General features: G+C 37.0%; 1 protein-coding gene across 1 annotated transcript in view; it reads right to left on the bottom strand.

Annotated features, from left to right (window-relative positions):
• Positions 1-18,828, bottom strand: part of UBN2 (ubinuclein 2) — a 75,476-nt gene that overhangs the window by 9,138 nt on the left and 47,510 nt on the right. Inside the window, exons 10-15 of the mRNA XM_008059367.1 lie at positions 17,953-18,066; positions 17,241-17,384; positions 16,161-16,211; positions 12,009-12,051; positions 9,037-9,087; positions 6,203-7,753 (exon numbers count right to left, since the gene is read on the bottom strand). Coding sequence (XP_008057558.1) covers positions 6,203-7,753; positions 9,037-9,087; positions 12,009-12,051; positions 16,161-16,211; positions 17,241-17,384; positions 17,953-18,066 — 1,954 coding nt within the window. The remainder of the gene's footprint in view (positions 1-6,202; positions 7,754-9,036; positions 9,088-12,008; positions 12,052-16,160; positions 16,212-17,240; positions 17,385-17,952; positions 18,067-18,828) is intronic.

Genomic DNA, 18,828 nt, shown 5'->3' with positions numbered 1-18,828 from the left:
CACCTTAAGGAGATGAGGCCTTGCCAATGATCCTCATCACTAGCCTTACCTGCCTTTCTTCAAAGTCAACCACCTGATCTGTGCCATGACTCCTACCTTGTGAAACTTCATTGTACAAATCTCTAGTACTGCACCTTTTTCACATTTCCTCCACCTTCTCAGACACACAGACCTCATTTCTTTTTACAACCATGTTGCTATTCTGGTTCTTCCTCAACTCCTGGGAACAATCTAATGTATTTGTCTTCCTTTTGTTATCAAGCTGACTGAACGACAGTTTCCATTTTCCACATTTCTAGCCTCCTGTTAAGTCCTTGAAAGCTGGTGTCCACTTCTCTACTTCTCTGAAATCAGACTCCCTAGGATAAAAGGTAAATTTGAGAGTGTTTTCACACTGCCCCACCTGGGCTTGATGCCATATTTATGAATAAAAACATTTAAATCACAAATAGCTCACACCGATGAGCTTTCATAAGAAAATTACTTAAATATACTCCTTAAGCTGCTTTAATTCTTTTGGACAATTTTCTATATAGCAATCAAATCATCTTTTCCCACTTGACTTTCTTCTTTTCTATGCATATTTAACCACAAAGATTTGATACAATCAACTTTTCTCAGTATCAGCTAGTACCTATAATGGTTTCTGCCACTGTGAGTTTTCTTTTATAGTTAAATTTCCCTGGTCAAAAATCTTACAGTTCCGAATTTGATCAGGAAAACTGAATTTTTTGAATATTTAAAAAGTCAACAATAAATGTTAGCTATTGTTAGTTTTATTCTGTGTATTATTTCTACCAGTAAACATTAATAAAGGGCTGTTTCTTAGTTAACATATAAAGAAAATGCAGGCAAATTTCCTACATATATATGCCCACACTGCAATGTATACACTTACAGGCCTAAGCCACTGTTGAACAATAAATGAAGACTATCCTCCAAAAGTCGCCTGTTCTGGTTCTTCCACTCTATCTTTCATGGTTTCCCCTTCCTCATCTCCTTTGTTATCACTGAACTTTTTTTTTTTTTTTTTTTTTTTAAGAGACTGGGTCTCACTCTTGTTGCCCAGGCTGGAGTGCAGTGGTGCCATCATAGCTCACTACAGCTTCAATCTCCTAGACTCAAGCAAGTCTCCTTCCTCAGCCTCCTGAGTAGCTGGGACTACAGGCATGCGCCACCACACTCAGCTAATCTTTTTATTTTTTGTAGGTATAGGTATCCCTATGATGCTCAGGCTGGTCTCAAACTCCTGGTCCCAAGCAATCCTCCCGTTTTGGCCTCCCAAAGCACTGGGATTACAGGTGTGAGCCACCATGTGTGGCTTGCTATTACTGAAATTACATCCATAGTTCTGGTCTCTTATCTCAATTTCCTTCTTGTATATATGAGAGTTTAGTGACTAATTCCACTTGGGTATCTAACACCAACCTGACATACCTCAAACTGAAATCATATTCTCCACTCAGTTCTCTACCTTCTGTTAACTATTATCACCAAGTCTCATTCTTTCTAGTCACTAAAGTTTGAAATCTGAGTTTTCAGAGATCATAAAATAAAGGACCAGATGAGCTCATAATCAACAAAGTCATTCTTTCTCTTATGCTTAAGTACAATCTTCACCACTCCATGCCTGGACTTGACATCTTTTCTTATTTGCCAGTTTTTTCCTCTACTGTGTCAACTACAGTATACAAAATGGGTACATTTAGGAAAAAATTATCAAGTTAGAAATAATAATGTCTTAAAGCAACTAGGACAGAAAGGATCCTGTATTAATTTAAAAATTAATCAATATTATTTCTTCTTTTTCAACAAAATTCTATGCAGGCTTAGTGTGCTCCTAATGAGAAACATTAAATACTGCTAAAGAGGACCTTTTACAGTTTCTCTGGAGGAGTCTAACTGAAGCATTAAAATAGATGGAAAACATAAACTAGGATGATTTCCAAAATTAAATAACTTGAATATTAGTAATAAAACAAAGATACCTTGTCATAATTGTCTAACATTTTATACTTTCAAAAAACTTCCATATCCACCTTGTTTATAAATCCTGACTGAAACATCAGATAATCTCAATGTGACATACGCATTTATAAATTTCTCTAGAGAACTTTCAGAAGTGGGTATTCCGCTGCTGATATCACTTGAGCACATACAGAAGATGTCACCATGAAGTAAGTAAATAGTTCAGAATAATGCCCCATCATAAAAAATACTTTCCAGGACCTCCACATTTCATTCCCGGGGGAAAACATGAAAAGAACCGTCTTCTCATGGTGGACACTGTCTTTTTTTTAAATCACATGTTTTATTTTGGTGAGTGCATTGGTCTCCCATTCTCCACAAAACCCAGAGTGATCTTTGAAGAGTAAATCAGACTGTATCAGTTCCCTGTTTAAGAGCCTCTGACATGCAGAATACAATCCAAAGTCCTTATCGTGGTCCATGACATGGTTCTGATCTATCCCCATAGTCCAGTCATGCAGACCTTCCCTTCAGGCCCTTTTGAACCTCAGTGTCCTCATCCTACTGTTCCCCCTGGCCTACGCCGCTTTCCCCTTCTTCTCTCCACATAGCTGGCTTCTGCTTATTCAATCCTCAGCTCAAATGTTACCTCCTCAAAGAGATCTTCTCCAACTCCTTTATCTGCATTAGCAGCAATCACTCTCATCATACTATCCTAATTTTATTTTTTTCATAGCACTTACTACATTTTAAAAAACTTGTGTTTCGCTTATCTTCCTACTTAGAATATATGCTCCATGAGAGCAGGGACACTGAATATGCTGTTCACCCCTATTTTCCCAGCACCTAGAAGAGTGCCTGGCATATAGTAAACATTCAATAAACATTTGCTTAATGAATGAATGACTTTTGGAATTATAAAGTGGCAAAGACAGAATTCACAGAAAATCTGTAAGTGGAAGGGTAAGAAAGAAGAGGAAACCCTTGGGTAGAAAGTCATGAACTACAAAGCAGGTCAAGTTAATAACTTGAACCCAGAAAGATTTTAACTTTTGTCATTTGTTAAAGGTCCTATCATTTCACTCTGCAAAGATGCTTTTTAGATAGAAGGTGAATGCTTTGCAGGCATAGATAGGAAATCTGTTTCAGTGTTGGAGAGTTACAGATGGGATCTAGAGGCCACACTGTAGCTGGTAAGACCTTGATGAGATGCTATGTTAAAACAAAAAGAACTTTAGGCTCACAACCTTATTTAATTAAGACAGGAAAAAAAAAAAACCCAGATCAGATATGAAGGCAGGAATACTAGGGTCTCCATATCATAAAGTCATGTGGAAGAGGAAGAAAACTAGGAGAAAATAGTTACTTTTGATAAATACAAATTTTGCCATGCAGCTTCCTGCTGATTAAACTAATGACTTGTTGACAGTATATGGGTTCTTCTGGGAATAGAATGATCAGATACAGGTGGTCTCTGGGAACAAAACAGACTGACAGATTTTGGAGATGACAAAGGATGAAGAAAGATTTAACTTTAGATTCAAAGAAAATAAAGCAAGTAAAAATAAAAAGCAATGTTTAACCAGGAAAAAACCTCAAGTTTATAATAAAATTGATAGTATCAAGAATTTTCCATTTATCATTCTTATTTAAAAATATAGAGAAGAAAAAGCTCAGAGTCAAAGGTAGCTAACATTAGAAGGAGGATATGGGATAGGAACTCCCATTTATTTATGATCCTTTCACCTATGACTTTGATCAAATTAAAGATTAATTTTAAAGAGAGTCAACTTTTTAATAAAGATAATGTAATAAGTACTGTGACTAACTCTCAGACTTTACAGTTAACTTTTAATATATATCCCTAACATCAGTTTGTTTATTTTCTTATTTCTCATGAAAGCAAAATTATATTGACAAAACATTAGTTAATCCTAGATTTCAATTAATAAAGTACCAGTTAATTGAATTTGTTATACATTAGAAATCTGGCATCAAGTCACTCCTAAGTCTATTTTAGTGGCAGAATAATGATTCAGGTATTAAATGTATATTGAATGCCAATCCACTGTACTGAACACCAGAAAATCTCCATATACAACAAGGAGAAAACGCTTTGAGTAGATTTCCCTATTCTACATAAATAGGAGACAGTAAAAAGACAATGTATTAGACAACAGAATTTCATAAATCAATAAAATCACATTTTCAAAGAATAATTAAGAACCTAAGAATCACACATCATAAAATGGTATTTTAAAAAAACTGGCTACAAAACAAAATACTACATAAAACACCCTTTCTTGAAGAGTCTTAAAAAGTATCCACACAGCATAATCAGTGTTGGGAAGGTAGGTGATTTTTATTTTCATTTTTCTAAATTTGCCTACAGTGAACATGTAGTACTTTCAGGGGGAAAAAAATTTTTTTTAAACCAAATAATTAATGTGAAAGACAAATCTGACAAAATATGAGAATACAAAGAAGTGGCAAAGAGATGAAGATAATAAAAGATGATATGAAAGACAGAGAGATGAAACAGATGACTAATTAAGTTATCAAAAAAAAAATCCAGGATAAACAGCTGAGCATGGTGGCTCACACTTGCAATCCCAGACTTTGGGAGGCTGAGGTAGGAAGATTGAGCCCAGGAGTTCAAGACCAGCCTAGGCAACATAGCAAGACCTCGTGTCTACAAAAATAAAAAATTAACCAGGCATGGTGGCACACACCTGTAGTCCCCAGTTACTCGGGAGGCTGAGGCAGAAGGATCATTGGAACCCAGAAGGTTGAAGCTGTGGTAGCCGTGATCGTGCCACTGCATTCCAGCCTGGGTGACAGAGTAAGACTCTGACTCAAAAAACAGCAACAACAACAAAAAAACCAAAACGACAAAACAATAATAAATAGATCAGAAACAACAATCAGACACATAATAGAATAAAATATTCTTGAGCTAAAAAGTATAGCCATGTCTGAGACTGAAGGTGCTACTATATTCTAGGTACAAAATTAATCAAAATGAGATAAACTAGCTATAATCTGGGAACACTTGCATTTCAAGGAAAAAGAAAAAATCTTACTAGTATTTAGGCAGAAAAAACACATTATTTATAAGAGGGAACACCCCCCAAAGAATGGCCTCTATATGACTTTTCTTCAATGACTTCTCTATAATCCTAAATAGTAAGCAAGGGTTAGTGGAGCAATATTCACAAAATTTGGGTTAGAACTTTTATGACCCAGGAAGTCTCTACGTACTTAAGTATGACAACACAGAACTAAATCAGCATATATACATGAGCTAAGGGAAGATACCATTCATGTTACCCTTCTTGAAAAGACTCTTTGAGTGAGGCATTCCAGTTAATTGAAGGACGCATTTTTATTTTTATTTTTAATTTTGAGTTGGAGTCTCACTCTGTCACCCAGACTGGAGTGCAGTGGCCGCTCCCGGCCACTGCAGCCTCGACCTGCTGGGCACCGGCGATCCTTCCACCTCAGCCTTCCAAGTAGCTGGAACTACAGGTGCGCACTACCACGCCCAGCTAATCTTTGATTTTATTGTAGAGATGAGGTCTCACCAAGTTGCCCAGGCGGGTCTCGAACCTGTGGGCTCAGGCAATCCACTCACCTCAGCCTCCCAAAGTGCTGGGATTATAGGCTGAGCCACCAAGCCCGGCTAGGACGCATTTTAATTAAAAACTCATGAAGGGTCATATTAAGGTATCAAAAGACTACTGACACTAATGGTGAAACAGAGAATTACATATAACTACAAAACTACCACAAAATAAAAAATTTATTTGTGAAGATAAATGGTTAATGAAAAAAAATCATGAATTTAATTTAAATCTGGTTTAAATTAAAAAATAAGAAAGTTGGCAGGAGAAAAAGGGAAACAGAGAGACAAGTGAGTATATGTTACTACACTGTTCTGGACTTTGATGAGAGATAGCTTAAATATGTGCTTTAGTTGTGTTTTTTCACAAAATTCTAAAGTGAGCGTGTGATTCTTGTTACATTAAAAAAAAAAATCCACATTCCAACAAAATCCTTGTCTACATGTGTGCCTGCCACTGTGATACCAAAATCAGGAACATTCCATGACCACAGGCTACAATAAGCCTATTGATAAGCAATCCACATGTTATAAGACACTTATCAAAGTGACCCACAAGAAAAGACCACACAATCTTACACTTGATCACATGAACATACAGAACATACATACCTGCACACTGGCTGTTACTACCGAAGACCCTGAGGCAGAGGATGGTCTATGTGGAGTAGACAACGGTTTAGTAGCACCCTGTATTCCACTTCCTGTTCCCCCAGATAGACTAGTCCTATTAGCTCCACTTGAGTTAAGGTTGCTACCTCTGCTGGCAGGTACATTCATTGTAATTCCACTCAAGCTATTCTTTCCAACAGTTGCAGTGGATGATGAGTTTGTTAGCTTTGAAGGGGCCTGAAGATTTTTTGTAGACGAAAGGCCTGAAGTGCGATTAGAGGACAACAAATTCAAGGTGGGAGACTGTCTACTGATGTTAATTCCACCAGGCTGTTTATGGACTGGGTTGTTACTGCTGGAGTGGCTACTCTGGGCTACTAGTGCATTTGGACTGGAAGAGCTTGGGGATACAGTAGGCTTGGGAGTTGAGTTGGATTTAGAAATAAGTTTAGTTGATACTGAAGGCTTAGCTGACAGGGGGGGCTTGGGTGAGGCAGAAGGCTTAGGCGAGGGCAGGGGCTTCGGAGACGTGGCAGGTTTGGGAGATGCGGCAAGTTTGGGGGATGCAGCCATTGTGAAGGGAGATTTGAAACCCTGCGTGGAGATTTGTGACACCATAGCCTTGGCTAAATAGTTACTGGAGGTAGTGGTGCTAGGTGCTGTCCTAGAAACCAGGGAATGGGACCCTTGAGAACCATTTCCAGATGAGGGGGTAGACAAGGGAAGGCGGTAAATAAGTGGCTTGTCTGAAGTCTTAATAAGTGGGGATGAGCAGGAGAGTTGGGGATTATTACTTAATTTCACCACTGGGTTGGTTTGTGATTTACTAATGGTTGCTTGTAATGGAGACACATAGTTCTGTTGGACAGCTGAATGCTGGTGCACCTTTGTTACTTGTGTTAGCGAAGAAGCATCATGGGCCTCGGGTGTTCCCAGAGCATGAGAAGAGGCAGCAATTTGGGCTTGGGAAGAAGAGGAGACGTGAGTCTGTGAAGAGGAAGAAGCGTGAATCTGGCTTGACCTCTGCAGTCCTTGCTGAAGTAGCCTGGCTGGCAAAGGTTCTAAAGAAACTTTAGGGTTCTGAATTGAAGAACCAGCAATAAGGCCTGAAGAGATGCCAGTATGAGCTAAATCCTGGGGTTTCTTTGGTACTGGTCCTGTGTGACCAGCAATAAGACTTGAAGAATGTGCAGTCTGAGTAGAATCTAGTTTTTTGGGAGTGGCCAGTGGCAGCTTACTCATGATACTTGCGAGCTTTTCTTCTCTCAGTCCTGGGCGAGGCTTTGTAGTTGTCATGCCTATCCTTGAACCAACTGGAGGGCCCTTGTTCCCATTGTTGATAACAGCTAAAGCTTCAGAAACCAGATCCAGTGAAGGTGAATGGAAAGAAAGGTCTTCATCTAATGAGTCATCGAGGCAGATGGTTTCTTGGGATGGTGCGGAGCTAGCACTGGCTGCAGCAACCACAGATGTGCTGGAGCTTGTTGGAGGACCGCCAGCTGAAGCCACCATGGACGCAGGAGTTTTCTGGTCCTTTTTGGGACTACACTCCTGGCATACGCAGCATCGTATTGGGAAAAACAGAAATGGTTAATAAAAAAATTACCAAGTTAAATTTAAAGAACTAAGAAATTCTCATGACAAAATTGTCTTTCTACTGAAAATCTTTATAGATTATTAAAAAACCAGAATAATTTTTGGGAGGACAGAGTTCCTAACTAAGCTATGATCACTAAGCAAAATTTCTGATATACAGCACATAGCCACCATGTCTCAGTAAGCGATTCTAAGAGGGCTGAAAACCAAGCAGAAGGAACATTCACAGATTAGTTACATTACTGATGAGCTCTCCTCTGCCTAACTGTATCAGATCTTCAGATCCTATTCCAAATACATCTGTTCAGAGACTAGTCTTTTTATTCTCTTTATACTAAGGAGAAATTCTGCCTTTATATGAAGGCTCTCCCTCTCCTGTCTTGTATGGTTTATGAGGATGCTGACCCTCCCTTTCTGCTTTCCTGAGTTTCTTCCTCTTTGTATGTCCTGTTCTGCAGCTACCTGCAGCGGGTACAAAGAGAAACCGGTACATCAAACTTGCAGATGAGTCAATCCAAGCATATGTAAATTATGTTTTTTATTCATTATGGTGAATTTGTAATTTATTTGTAAATTACTCATTTGTAATTTATTCAACATATATTTACTAAGCATCCACTACAGCAAGGGCATTAAGAATTAAAACTCTGGGCCGGGCTCGGTGGCTCAGCCTGTAATCCCAGCACTTTGGGACGCTGAGGTGAGTGGACTGCCTGAGCCCACGGGTTCAAGACCCACCCAGGCAACTTGGCGAGACCTCATTTCTACAATAAATCAAAAATTAGCCGGGCATGGTAGTGCACTCCTGTAGTTCCAGCTACTTGAAAGGCTGAAGCGGAAGGATCACCGGAGCCCAGTGGTCGAGGCTGCGGTGGCCGGGAGTGTACCACTGCACTCCAGTCTGGGTGACAGCGTGAGACTCCAACTCAAAAAAAAAAAATTAAAACTCTGAATATCTGAAAGAATCTAAAAGAATACTGTCTGTCTTCTCAAAAGAATCAATCCTCTTGAATTCAAGAGATAATAGAATTAGAGCATAGTTTATAATATTCAAAGAGCAAAGAATGAAAAAGCAACAATTTCTTTTTTTAAAGTATACAGTATTTCACTCATTTCATTTTTAAGATTAAGAAGAAAAAACTATATAAAAGTCATTTCACCTCTTCAATTAGTTTCTTAAAAGCAAAGAAACCCAAACCCTGAGTGTTATAATATTGATTATACAACATAGCACTTACCTTCAGCATAGTGGGGAAAGAATGGAGAGGAAGGGTCTTTACCATCACCTCCTAAGGTATTACAGTAAGTAAGCTGTTAAGAATGCTGTTACACTCTAACTTCCTAAGCACTTTTTCTAAGTTTATATTCTAAAACTCCAATTAAAAATCTCACTGTCTACCAGAAGTACATGGTATAATTGCATTAAGTTCACAATTGTCTGCTAAGATAAATGAATAATGCAGATGAAACAAATGTTTGTTTTAACAGGCCATCCAATGATATGATTAGTAAAAATTCCATCATTATAAAAAGTTCAGCACTGAAGGTGAGAAATTTATCAGAATACTGGAATTATTACCAACATAAAATTGCTGTTTTAAATAATTTTTATTATTAACTTTCTTATTTATAAAAATAACATTAAATCCACCCAATAGAACACGGTGTAACTTTATATTGGCAGAGAAAATTGTTCAACATATACAATTGAGTCAAAACAGCAGGTTATCCCATTTATAAAGAATGTTAATTTAATAAATGGACAGCTCCTGGGACAGATGGATGAATAAATGAATGGAAGAGACAAAAGAACAGAGATCCAGAAGAAGCGATGGCAGATGTGTACCAGAAAGTCAAGAGTTTTTATTCTCTGCATGAGGAGAAATTTCTGGACACTTTTACTTTTCTTTTTCTTACTTTTCTGTATTATTTGCATTTTCTATTGTAAATTATTTCCTTATATTGCTTTTTTTCTTCATTTTTTTAGAGATAAGGTCTCACTTTGTCACCCAGACTGAAGTACAATGGTAAGATCATAGTTAACTGCAGCTTCGAACTCATGAGCTCAACTGGTCCTCTTAAGTCTTCCAAGTAGCTGGAATTACAGGTGTGCATCAAAATGCCTAATTTTTAATTTTTTGTAGAGAAGAGGGTCTTACTTTTTGCCCAGGCTAGTTTCAAATACCGGGGCCCAAGCAATCCTACTGCCTCAGCTTCCTAAAGTGCTGGAATTACAAGTGTGCACTACCATGCCTGGCCCTTATATTACACCTTTATAACTAAAAAAGGTATGGAGGAATAAGGTAGGAAAAAAAACACATCAACAATATAGTTTCCCACTTGGGAAAAGGAAAAAGTTATTTAATTATAAAAGCAAACAAATAAATCAACTAATTCCCCCATATCATCCTAACATATCCATTATTAGAATTCCAATAAATTTCATACCCAATTATTCTATTAATTATATGTTAATATGTATCAAAATTTAATCAATCCTTTATGGAGGGGTATTATGAGTTTAATATTCTAATAAAAACAAAGTTAAAAGTCAAAATACAGTCTGAATCCAACAGATTTAATGAAGGATTAGCTCAATATTATTTGCATTAGAAGATAAAGTAGGCTATTTTTATTTTTATTTTATTTTGACCAAGAAAAAGAGGACTATTTACTCTGTATTCAGGGAGGCTCTAACACCAAAAGTTATGATGGCCACAGAGTAATGAATTCTGGCCTCCTGGCCTTGGCTTTATAAGCAAAAGATTCATCTATTCAGCGATAAAGCATGTAAGCACTTATGAAAAGTTTAATTTCAAATTATTATAGTTTTTACTTCTAGAGTTTATACTTGGTTCTCTTTCAAATCTGCTTCACCTATTTTGATAGGATATTTTTAGTCTTTATTTTTTCTTTTTTTTTTTTTTGAGTGGAGTCTCACTCCGTCACCCAGACTGGAGTGCAGTGGCACGCTTCCAGCCACCGCAGCCTCAACCTGCTGGGCTCCGGTGATTCTTCTGCCTCAGCCTTTCAAATAGCCGGAACTATAGGTGCGCACAACCACGCCCAGCTAATTTTTTATTTATTGTAGGGACGAGGTCTTGCCAAGTTGCCTGGGTGGGTCTTGAACCCACGAACTCAGGCAATCTACTCGCCTCAGCCTCCCAAAGTGCTGGGATTACAGGTTGAGCCACCAAGCCTGGGCTGGATATTTTTATTCTTTCTTCTACTTCTTTAAATATTAAAAAAATTTAAGAACAATTATTTTATGTTCTAAAACCAAGAAATTCACCACTTGTTCTTCTTAGGAATCTAATTCTGTTTACTGTTTCTACTGACTCTTACTCTTAGTAACTTATTCCCTCATGCATTCGGTATTTCAGACCGCAAGCTCAGGTTTGACATGGTTTATATAGGTGATAAGCCTTCGAGGCTTAAGAATAGGGCACAATACACCAGGGAGAATTTGCTTTGCCAGTTGCCCTGAATTATTACTAATCCAATAACTTTAGGTTACTCTCTCAGTTTTGGGTTTTCCCAAATCGTAAAGGTAATATAAATTGAATTCTTAAACCAGGGAAAATTTTCAGGGAGTGCTTTCTTCCCCCCACTCCAGCATCCAGGCCAAGACAGGCACTTTTCTTAATCTCTGCAGGGGAGAAGAGGGTAGATTTTTTTCTAGTCCTTTCTTTTACTAAAGATGTTATCCTGTGAGGCCCAGCTTTATGCAGGTTTCATCCCAATTTCTAACCGGTACAAGCCCAAGAAAACTCTATCTGCTATGCTCTGAGAAGAAATGTAAATGTAAAAAACCATAATGTGACAGGTAGAAAGTGGCAAATGCCCCCAAGAGCAACCAAAGTTTATGGACAGAGTTTAATACTCTGTCCAGCTGCTTCTTTATTTTGGCCTTAGGAATTTCTCTTATATAGCTGCAATCTCAGCTAGGTTTCTAAATAATATTTGATACATTTTATCCAGCATTTCTAAGTAGAATTAGGCTTTACGATTCAATTAATGTATGCAAACATCCCACGACTACACATTTATTCTCCTAAATACAAAGGTTCTAGGATTTTTATAAAGTTGAAAACACATCCATCTTATAGTACCTATAGATCTTTGCTAAATATCATGCATCTTTTCACCTTAAGAATGTATCTCAACATTCACCAATTATGACTAAGTAAAGATTTGGTTCAATTCTTACCTTTACTTTGGGTTTAGGTGCAGGAATCACCTTTTTCTTTGCCCTACGATGAAAGATGAAAAAGAAGGCCATTTCAGTAGGAGTATACCACTCATTAGAAAATTCTAATCCTTTTAATTATGGGAGTAAATAATTTCTTCTGGTAGATGGTAAAAAAGGGTGATAACTAAAAAAAAAAAAAAAAAATTCCTTCTGCTATTTGTAAAACTCTTTGAAGGAAGAAATGAAACTATATGTAAATGCTCAGTTTATTTATTCATTTTTATTTATTTATTTATTTGAGTTGGAGTCTCACTCGGTCACCCAGACTTGAGTGCAATGGCCGCTCCCAGCCACCGCAGCCTCGACCTGCTGGGCTCCGGCGAACCTTCCGCCTCAGCCTTCCAAGTAGCTGGAACTACAGGCACATGCTACCACGCCCAGCCGATTTTTTGATTTATTGTAGAGATGAGGTCTTGTCAAGTTGCAAACACTCAGTTTATATGTGAATATATAGCAACATTTTTCCCAGTTAAGATTAACTTAAAGGTCAAACAATTACTAGAATATTAAATGCAGATGATAACTTTTTAAAAAGTTAAATGTTGGTGGTTCATGCCTGTAATCCCAGCACTTTGGGAGGCTGATGCAGGGAGAACACTTGAGCCCAGAAGTTTGACACCAGTCTGGACAACAAAGCAAGATTTGTCTCTACCCACCCCCGCCCCTCAAAAAATGAGCATGGTGGTGCTACACCTTACCCTAGCTACCTGGGAAGATGAGGTGGGAGGATCACTTGACCCCAGGAGTTTGAGGCTGCAGTGAGCTATGATTGTGCCACTGCAGTCCAGCCTGGGCAATAGAGTGAAACCATCTAAAAAAAACTAAATGTAAATACATAAAATATAAAATAACTTAAAACAGGCCAACAAAGCTGGCTAAGGAGACTCGCTTTTAAAAAACTGGTAAAAATCTACAATTATTTGTCAGAAAACAGAGTTTCAAGGATCTTCAAGCTCAAATTAAACCATGCCAAGAAATTGTGAATAAAATTTAACTTTAAAAATTCCTAAGTTTTAAAATAAAATTATTTAATATAAAAATTCAAATAAAAATGTCAAACTGATAGGAAAAGAGATAACAGCAATTACTATGGAACTTCAGAATTTTTTTTTTTTTTTGAGTCGGAGTCTTATTCTGTTGCTCAGGCTGGAGTGCAGTGGTTCAGGCAATCCCTTCCAGCTCTGCCTTCCAGGTAGCCTACCATGCCCAGCTAATGTTTTATTTTTTGTAGAGACGAGATCTCGCCAAGTTGCCTGGGTGGGTCTTGAACCTGCAGGCTTAGGCAATCCACTTGCCTCGGCTTCCCAAAGTGCTGGAATTACAGGCTGAGCCACAGAGCCTGGCCCCTCAGAAATTTTGGAAACCAGCATGAAAAAGTTTGAAGATTAAAAAAATTTACAGTTTTCATGATAATAGAAAGTATTCTATGTTTGTTAAGTAATTAAACCCACTGAAAAGCAAAAATATCTCACCTTGTCTGATATTTCTACTTCACTAAGTTAAAATGTCATCAATTATAATAGATTAACAGGTATCTTGACTAAAACTGCCAATTTACAACTTCATTAAGGCAATAGTAATTTTCAAAGTTTTTTTTACAAAGGCCAGTTGGGCAAAAGACCTCCAAGTCCACCCATCCCATAGATTTCTAATTTCTGGTATAAAAACAAAACACAGTTAGTGATAATAATGAAACTACATATGTTAAGAACAAACAAAACATCAACGAAGGGAGAGGACCTAAGTAAACACCTTTAGAATGAAAAGGAATGAGTTATTTATTTATATGTAATACATATGTGATTTTAGAACTACAGTAGCCCCCTTTATCTATTTCTATGGTTTCAGTTACCCTCGGTCAACCGAGGTCTGAAAATATAAAATAGAAAACTCCAGAAAGAGAGAAACCACATTCATATTTTATGATAGCATATTGTTATAATTGTTCTGCTTTATTATTATTGTTGTCAATCTCTTACTGTTCCTGATTTATAAATTAAACTATCATAAGTATGTATGTTCAGGAAAAAACAGCATATAGAAGGTTTGGTAATATCTGCAATTTCAGGTATTCATTTGGAATCCTGGAAAGTATTCACAGAGGATAAGTGGGAACTACAATACTGGGAAATTAAAGCCATAAATGCTATTGACACAAATATATATATTTAAAAATATATGTGTTTTATATATATATATATAAAATTTACTTCAAGGATAACAAAACCACTTGCAGCAAAGTAAATCTATAATGTATAAGACCAAACTACTTAAAATTTATTCTAAAATAAAAAGAAGTAAGAACTGAAAACCACAACCAAATTCAATATATCCCTGATGCTATCCAGTTGACACCTGAACAACAGGGATTTGTACAGGTCCATGTACATATGAACTTTCTTCTGCCTCTGCCACCTCTGGGACAGCAAGGCCAACCCTTCCTCTTCCTCCTCGTCCTACTCAATGTGAAGACAAAAATAGAGATCCTTACGATGATCCACTTCCACTTACTGAATAATATATTTTCTCTTCCTTATGATTTTCTTATTACCATTTTCTTTCCTCTAGCTTACTTTACTGTAAGAATACACTATATATTACACATAACATACAAAATATGTATTAATGAACTATCTGTTATCAGTAAGGGTTGCAATCAACAGGAAGCTATTAGTAGTTAAGGTTTTTTGGGAGTCAAAAGTTATAAGTGAATTTTTGACTACACGGGGCAGTTGGTACCTCTACCTCTCAAGATGTTTCAAGGGTCAGCTCTACTAACAGAGTCCTTCCTAGGACTAGAAAATTCCTATCTAACTGTATTCAAGGAAAGGAGGAATTTATTTTATTTTATATTTTTTTGAGTTGGAGTCTCACTCTGTCGCCCAGACTGGAGTGCAGTTGCCACTCCCAGCCACCGCAGCCTCGACCTGCTGGGCTCCAGGGATCCTTCCGCCTCAGCCTTCCAAGTAGCTGGAATTACAGGCATGTGCTACCATGCCCGGCTAATTTTTTGATTTATTGTAGAGATGAGGTCTTGCTGCCCAGGCAGGTCTCGAACCCGTGGGCTCAGGCAATCCACTCACCTCAGCCTCCCAAAGGTGTGGGATTACAGGCTGAGCCACCGAGCCCGGCCTGAAAGGAGGAATTTATAAAGTTATCCAAAAGATGTTAACCAAACCTGTTAGCAGAATACTGGATTAATGTTTAGTAAGTTCTCAGTAACTTGCTAATTTTATTTATTTACTTATTTGTTTGTTTGTTTTTCAGTTGGAGTCTCATTCTGTCGCCCAAGCTGAAATGCTGTGGCACACTCACGACTACCACAACCTTGACCTGCTGCGCTCAGGCGATCCTTCTGTCTCAGCCTTCCAAGTGGCCAGAACTACAGGTGCATACCACCATGCCTGGCTATAATGTTATATTTTAGTAACCTTTAATACTAAATGTGTATGCTACAGAGAAGTAGCCCTAAATGGTAAGTAAAAAACAAAAAACTCTTGTGGAGTTGACCAATAGTCATCCAAAAATGTAACCACAGAAAAAACTTGCCTATTTACCATATGTCAAGGGATAAAAAAATCTTCCTCTAGTAATCACATCACTATGGAAACATCCAGTTTTGAACAGAGGGAAGGACATGGAACATAGGTTAATTTTGTGGAATAAAACACTGCAAGGCAAGGATAGTAGGTATGTAGATGGATCTGTCCTGGTAAGCTTAGGGCAGCAAAGGGCTGTAGGTTACTCATGCAGAGGGTCAACAAGAGGTGGAGAAACAGCATACAAAAAGACTGAAAGGTAGAAGTCTCAGAACAAAGAAAAATCTGAGCCTTTCTGATTCCAGAACTCCCTACTACTAGAAGCAAAGGTCAGTGTGGATTTAGGTGTTTGGAGAGTAAACTGACAAGTATTTTAATAAATCAGTGTGTTCTGAAGCCTATACAGTCAAGTCAAAATGTTTTTTTTGAAGATGGTGGTAAAAGGGGGATTGCCTAAATGTATATTTAAGTCCTATTTCAACTAGTATGTAATAAATGATACTTTTTCTTTGCTAAAGCACATTATGTGAATAAAAGTAAATGAAGTCATCTGGAGTCTGCATTTACTCACGGAGCAGAAGTAAGATGATTATGTACACTTCGACTTTCTTTAAAAAGCATTCTGGAAAAATTAAAAGGACACAATTAATATGATTGTTTTATTTATTTTTGCAATCATTTGATTTTTAATAGGCTATCACTTGCATTTTTATCAAGTAAAAGTTGCAGCATGCTCAATACTCTATAAAGAGGTACAGCATGCTCAATAATCTACTTTATAAAGAGTTTTGTATCACTTCTATTTGTTGAAATCTTTTAATAGATCAGTAGAGCTTTTCTGCAGATTTAAGAAAGAGCACTTTAAGATCATGAATTTAAATAGCCAAATTTATCAATTTTTACATTCTTTACTTGACTTTTGAGACTTTAAATAATAGGGCTACTCTTAGTTTCTTGAGATATCACTCTACACTGAATATTTTCTTTTTCTTTTTTTTTTTTTTTTGACTCAGGGTCTTACTCTGTCGCCCAGGCTGGAGTGCAGTAGCACTATCACAGCACACTGTGGCCTCAAACTCCTGGGTGCAAGTGATTCTCCCACCTCAACCTCCTGAGTCAATGGGGACTAGGCGTGCACCACCAAACCCTGCTAATTTTTTGATTTTTGGTAAAGATGAGGTCTTGCTATGTTGCCCAAGCTGGTCTTGAACTCCTTGGTGTGAGATTATAGGTGTGAGCCACCATAACTAGCAACACTTATTTTCAACAGAATCTAAGACTGTGTCTCTTTTCCTATGCTCTAAATCCTCTAATCAGTTTCTTATCTTCTTCAATTACCCATATAAAGTTCCTCTCCCAAAGTTTATAACCTTCTGTAAGTATTCCCCTTTCTGTTGTTCTCTACTAGCAAATTTAGATACAAAAAGGAAAACATCATCAGTTAAAAAAAAATCTCTACTATGTCTATCTCTATATCTCTATACCCACATGACTAACTGTTCTGTCACTTAAGTGCTTGAGGTTTTCAAAGCAAAGATTATTTGGATACTGAACACATTAGGTTCTCAGTGAAATCAATGTAATATGTGTGTATATCTTTAATAGCAATAATAAGAAAATAAAATAAAAACTGGGAAGTCACATTTCTTACCTTGCCTGCATCCAGCCCTTAGGCCACAAGGGCTTCACCTCTGTCTCCATAAAGGATTTAAGATAATCCTCAGCAGACTGGCTTTTATTTGGCTCTAACTCATAGCATCCCAATTTGATCTCAACAAGGTTACATAACAAAGTTCTAAACAGATTGAAAATATATATATTTATATATAAATCTGACTATAAAACTGTAGAAAATTAAGTCTGAAACAGATTTTTACTGAATGCACATAAGTCTGATAGCAATAACATAGAATATTATCTGAAGACTTCAAAAAATGACATGAAGTTAAACAATTTCTAATACATTCATTGCATTTTGGTCAAACCCCCAATATTAAGCAATTTCCTTTGATATATTTATCAGTAAGGTACCAAAGATTAAAAGGGACAGTTCTTTACCTGGGGTTTTAAAAAACTGGTAAGAAAAGATGGCTAAAGAAATAAGTACACCTTCTGGAACCAATATGACTTACCCTATTTAGAAGATTAGCTTATCAAAAGTATTACAGTGTATATGAAAATAAAAGTGATAATATTCTAAGGATGTTAGGACCAAATTAATCTTCTCTTGAACAATATTTTCCTACATACTAATGTTTGGTTGCTTCCTATCTAGTTTAATATTTATCACAGATTCTTTTTTATAAGGAGCCTTACTGCTGCATAATATATTTGGTTAAAAGTGAATGCTGATTAAATCTTACCTGATGGTATCATCCCAGTGGAATTTCTTTCTTGGTCCTATAACACGTTTCCCAGGTTTCTCATCATCATCTTCCTCAGATCCATTTTTTTCTCGGTCTTCATCTGTTTGCAATCTAAAAAGGAAAAATATTTTATGGCGCAAAGTTTTAATCCAGCATTGCTTGTAACAAGTTCCATAAACACTTGAATTGTTTAATTGAATATTAACTCAAAAGACAAAGTAAATAGAGAATCTACCTTTCCACATAATACCCTTAATTTGATGAGTGTTAAAATAGTTGATAAATAAGGTCTTCAAATGGAAAACAGTGTGGTGATTTCTAAAAGAACTAGAAATCGACCTCCCATACAATCCAGTAATCCCCCTTCTGGGAACATACCTGGAGGAACTCAAATCATTCTACAAAAAAAAAATACCTGTGCATGCATGTTTATTACAGCATTATTAACAATAGCAAAAACATGGAACCAACCATGCTGCCAATTGAAACTGGTCTGGGTAAAAAAAATGTAGTTCATATACATGATGAAATATTATGCAGCCACAAAGAAGGACAAAATTAGGAACTTCGCAGCAACTTGGATGGATTTAAAGTCTATCATACTCAGTGATCTATCACAGAAACAAAGAACAGAGTACCATATGTTCTCACTTATAGGCAAACCCTGAACATTCACCATAATAATATAAGAGATTGGCAGTAGCAAGAATAACATCAATAAGAGTACCTGATCTCAAACCAGGTGAAGTGGGGACCGAAGGGAGGCTCAAACTTTACCTGTACAATGACCACTTGTATACTTAAACCTGAATTGTATCCCACATCTTTTAAAAAAGAAAAAGAAAAAAAGAAAATATTTGTGTTCCACCCCAG

This window comes from Carlito syrichta, unplaced genomic scaffold, assembly GCF_000164805.1.
Source record: "Carlito syrichta isolate Samal-C Ts95f unplaced genomic scaffold, Tarsius_syrichta-2.0.1 Scaffold304006, whole genome shotgun sequence".
In the NCBI taxonomy this organism is placed as follows: Eukaryota; Metazoa; Chordata; class Mammalia; order Primates; family Tarsiidae; genus Carlito; species Carlito syrichta.
Note: the sequence above shows the minus strand (reverse complement) of the source record. Positions and strands in the feature narration are given on the sequence as shown.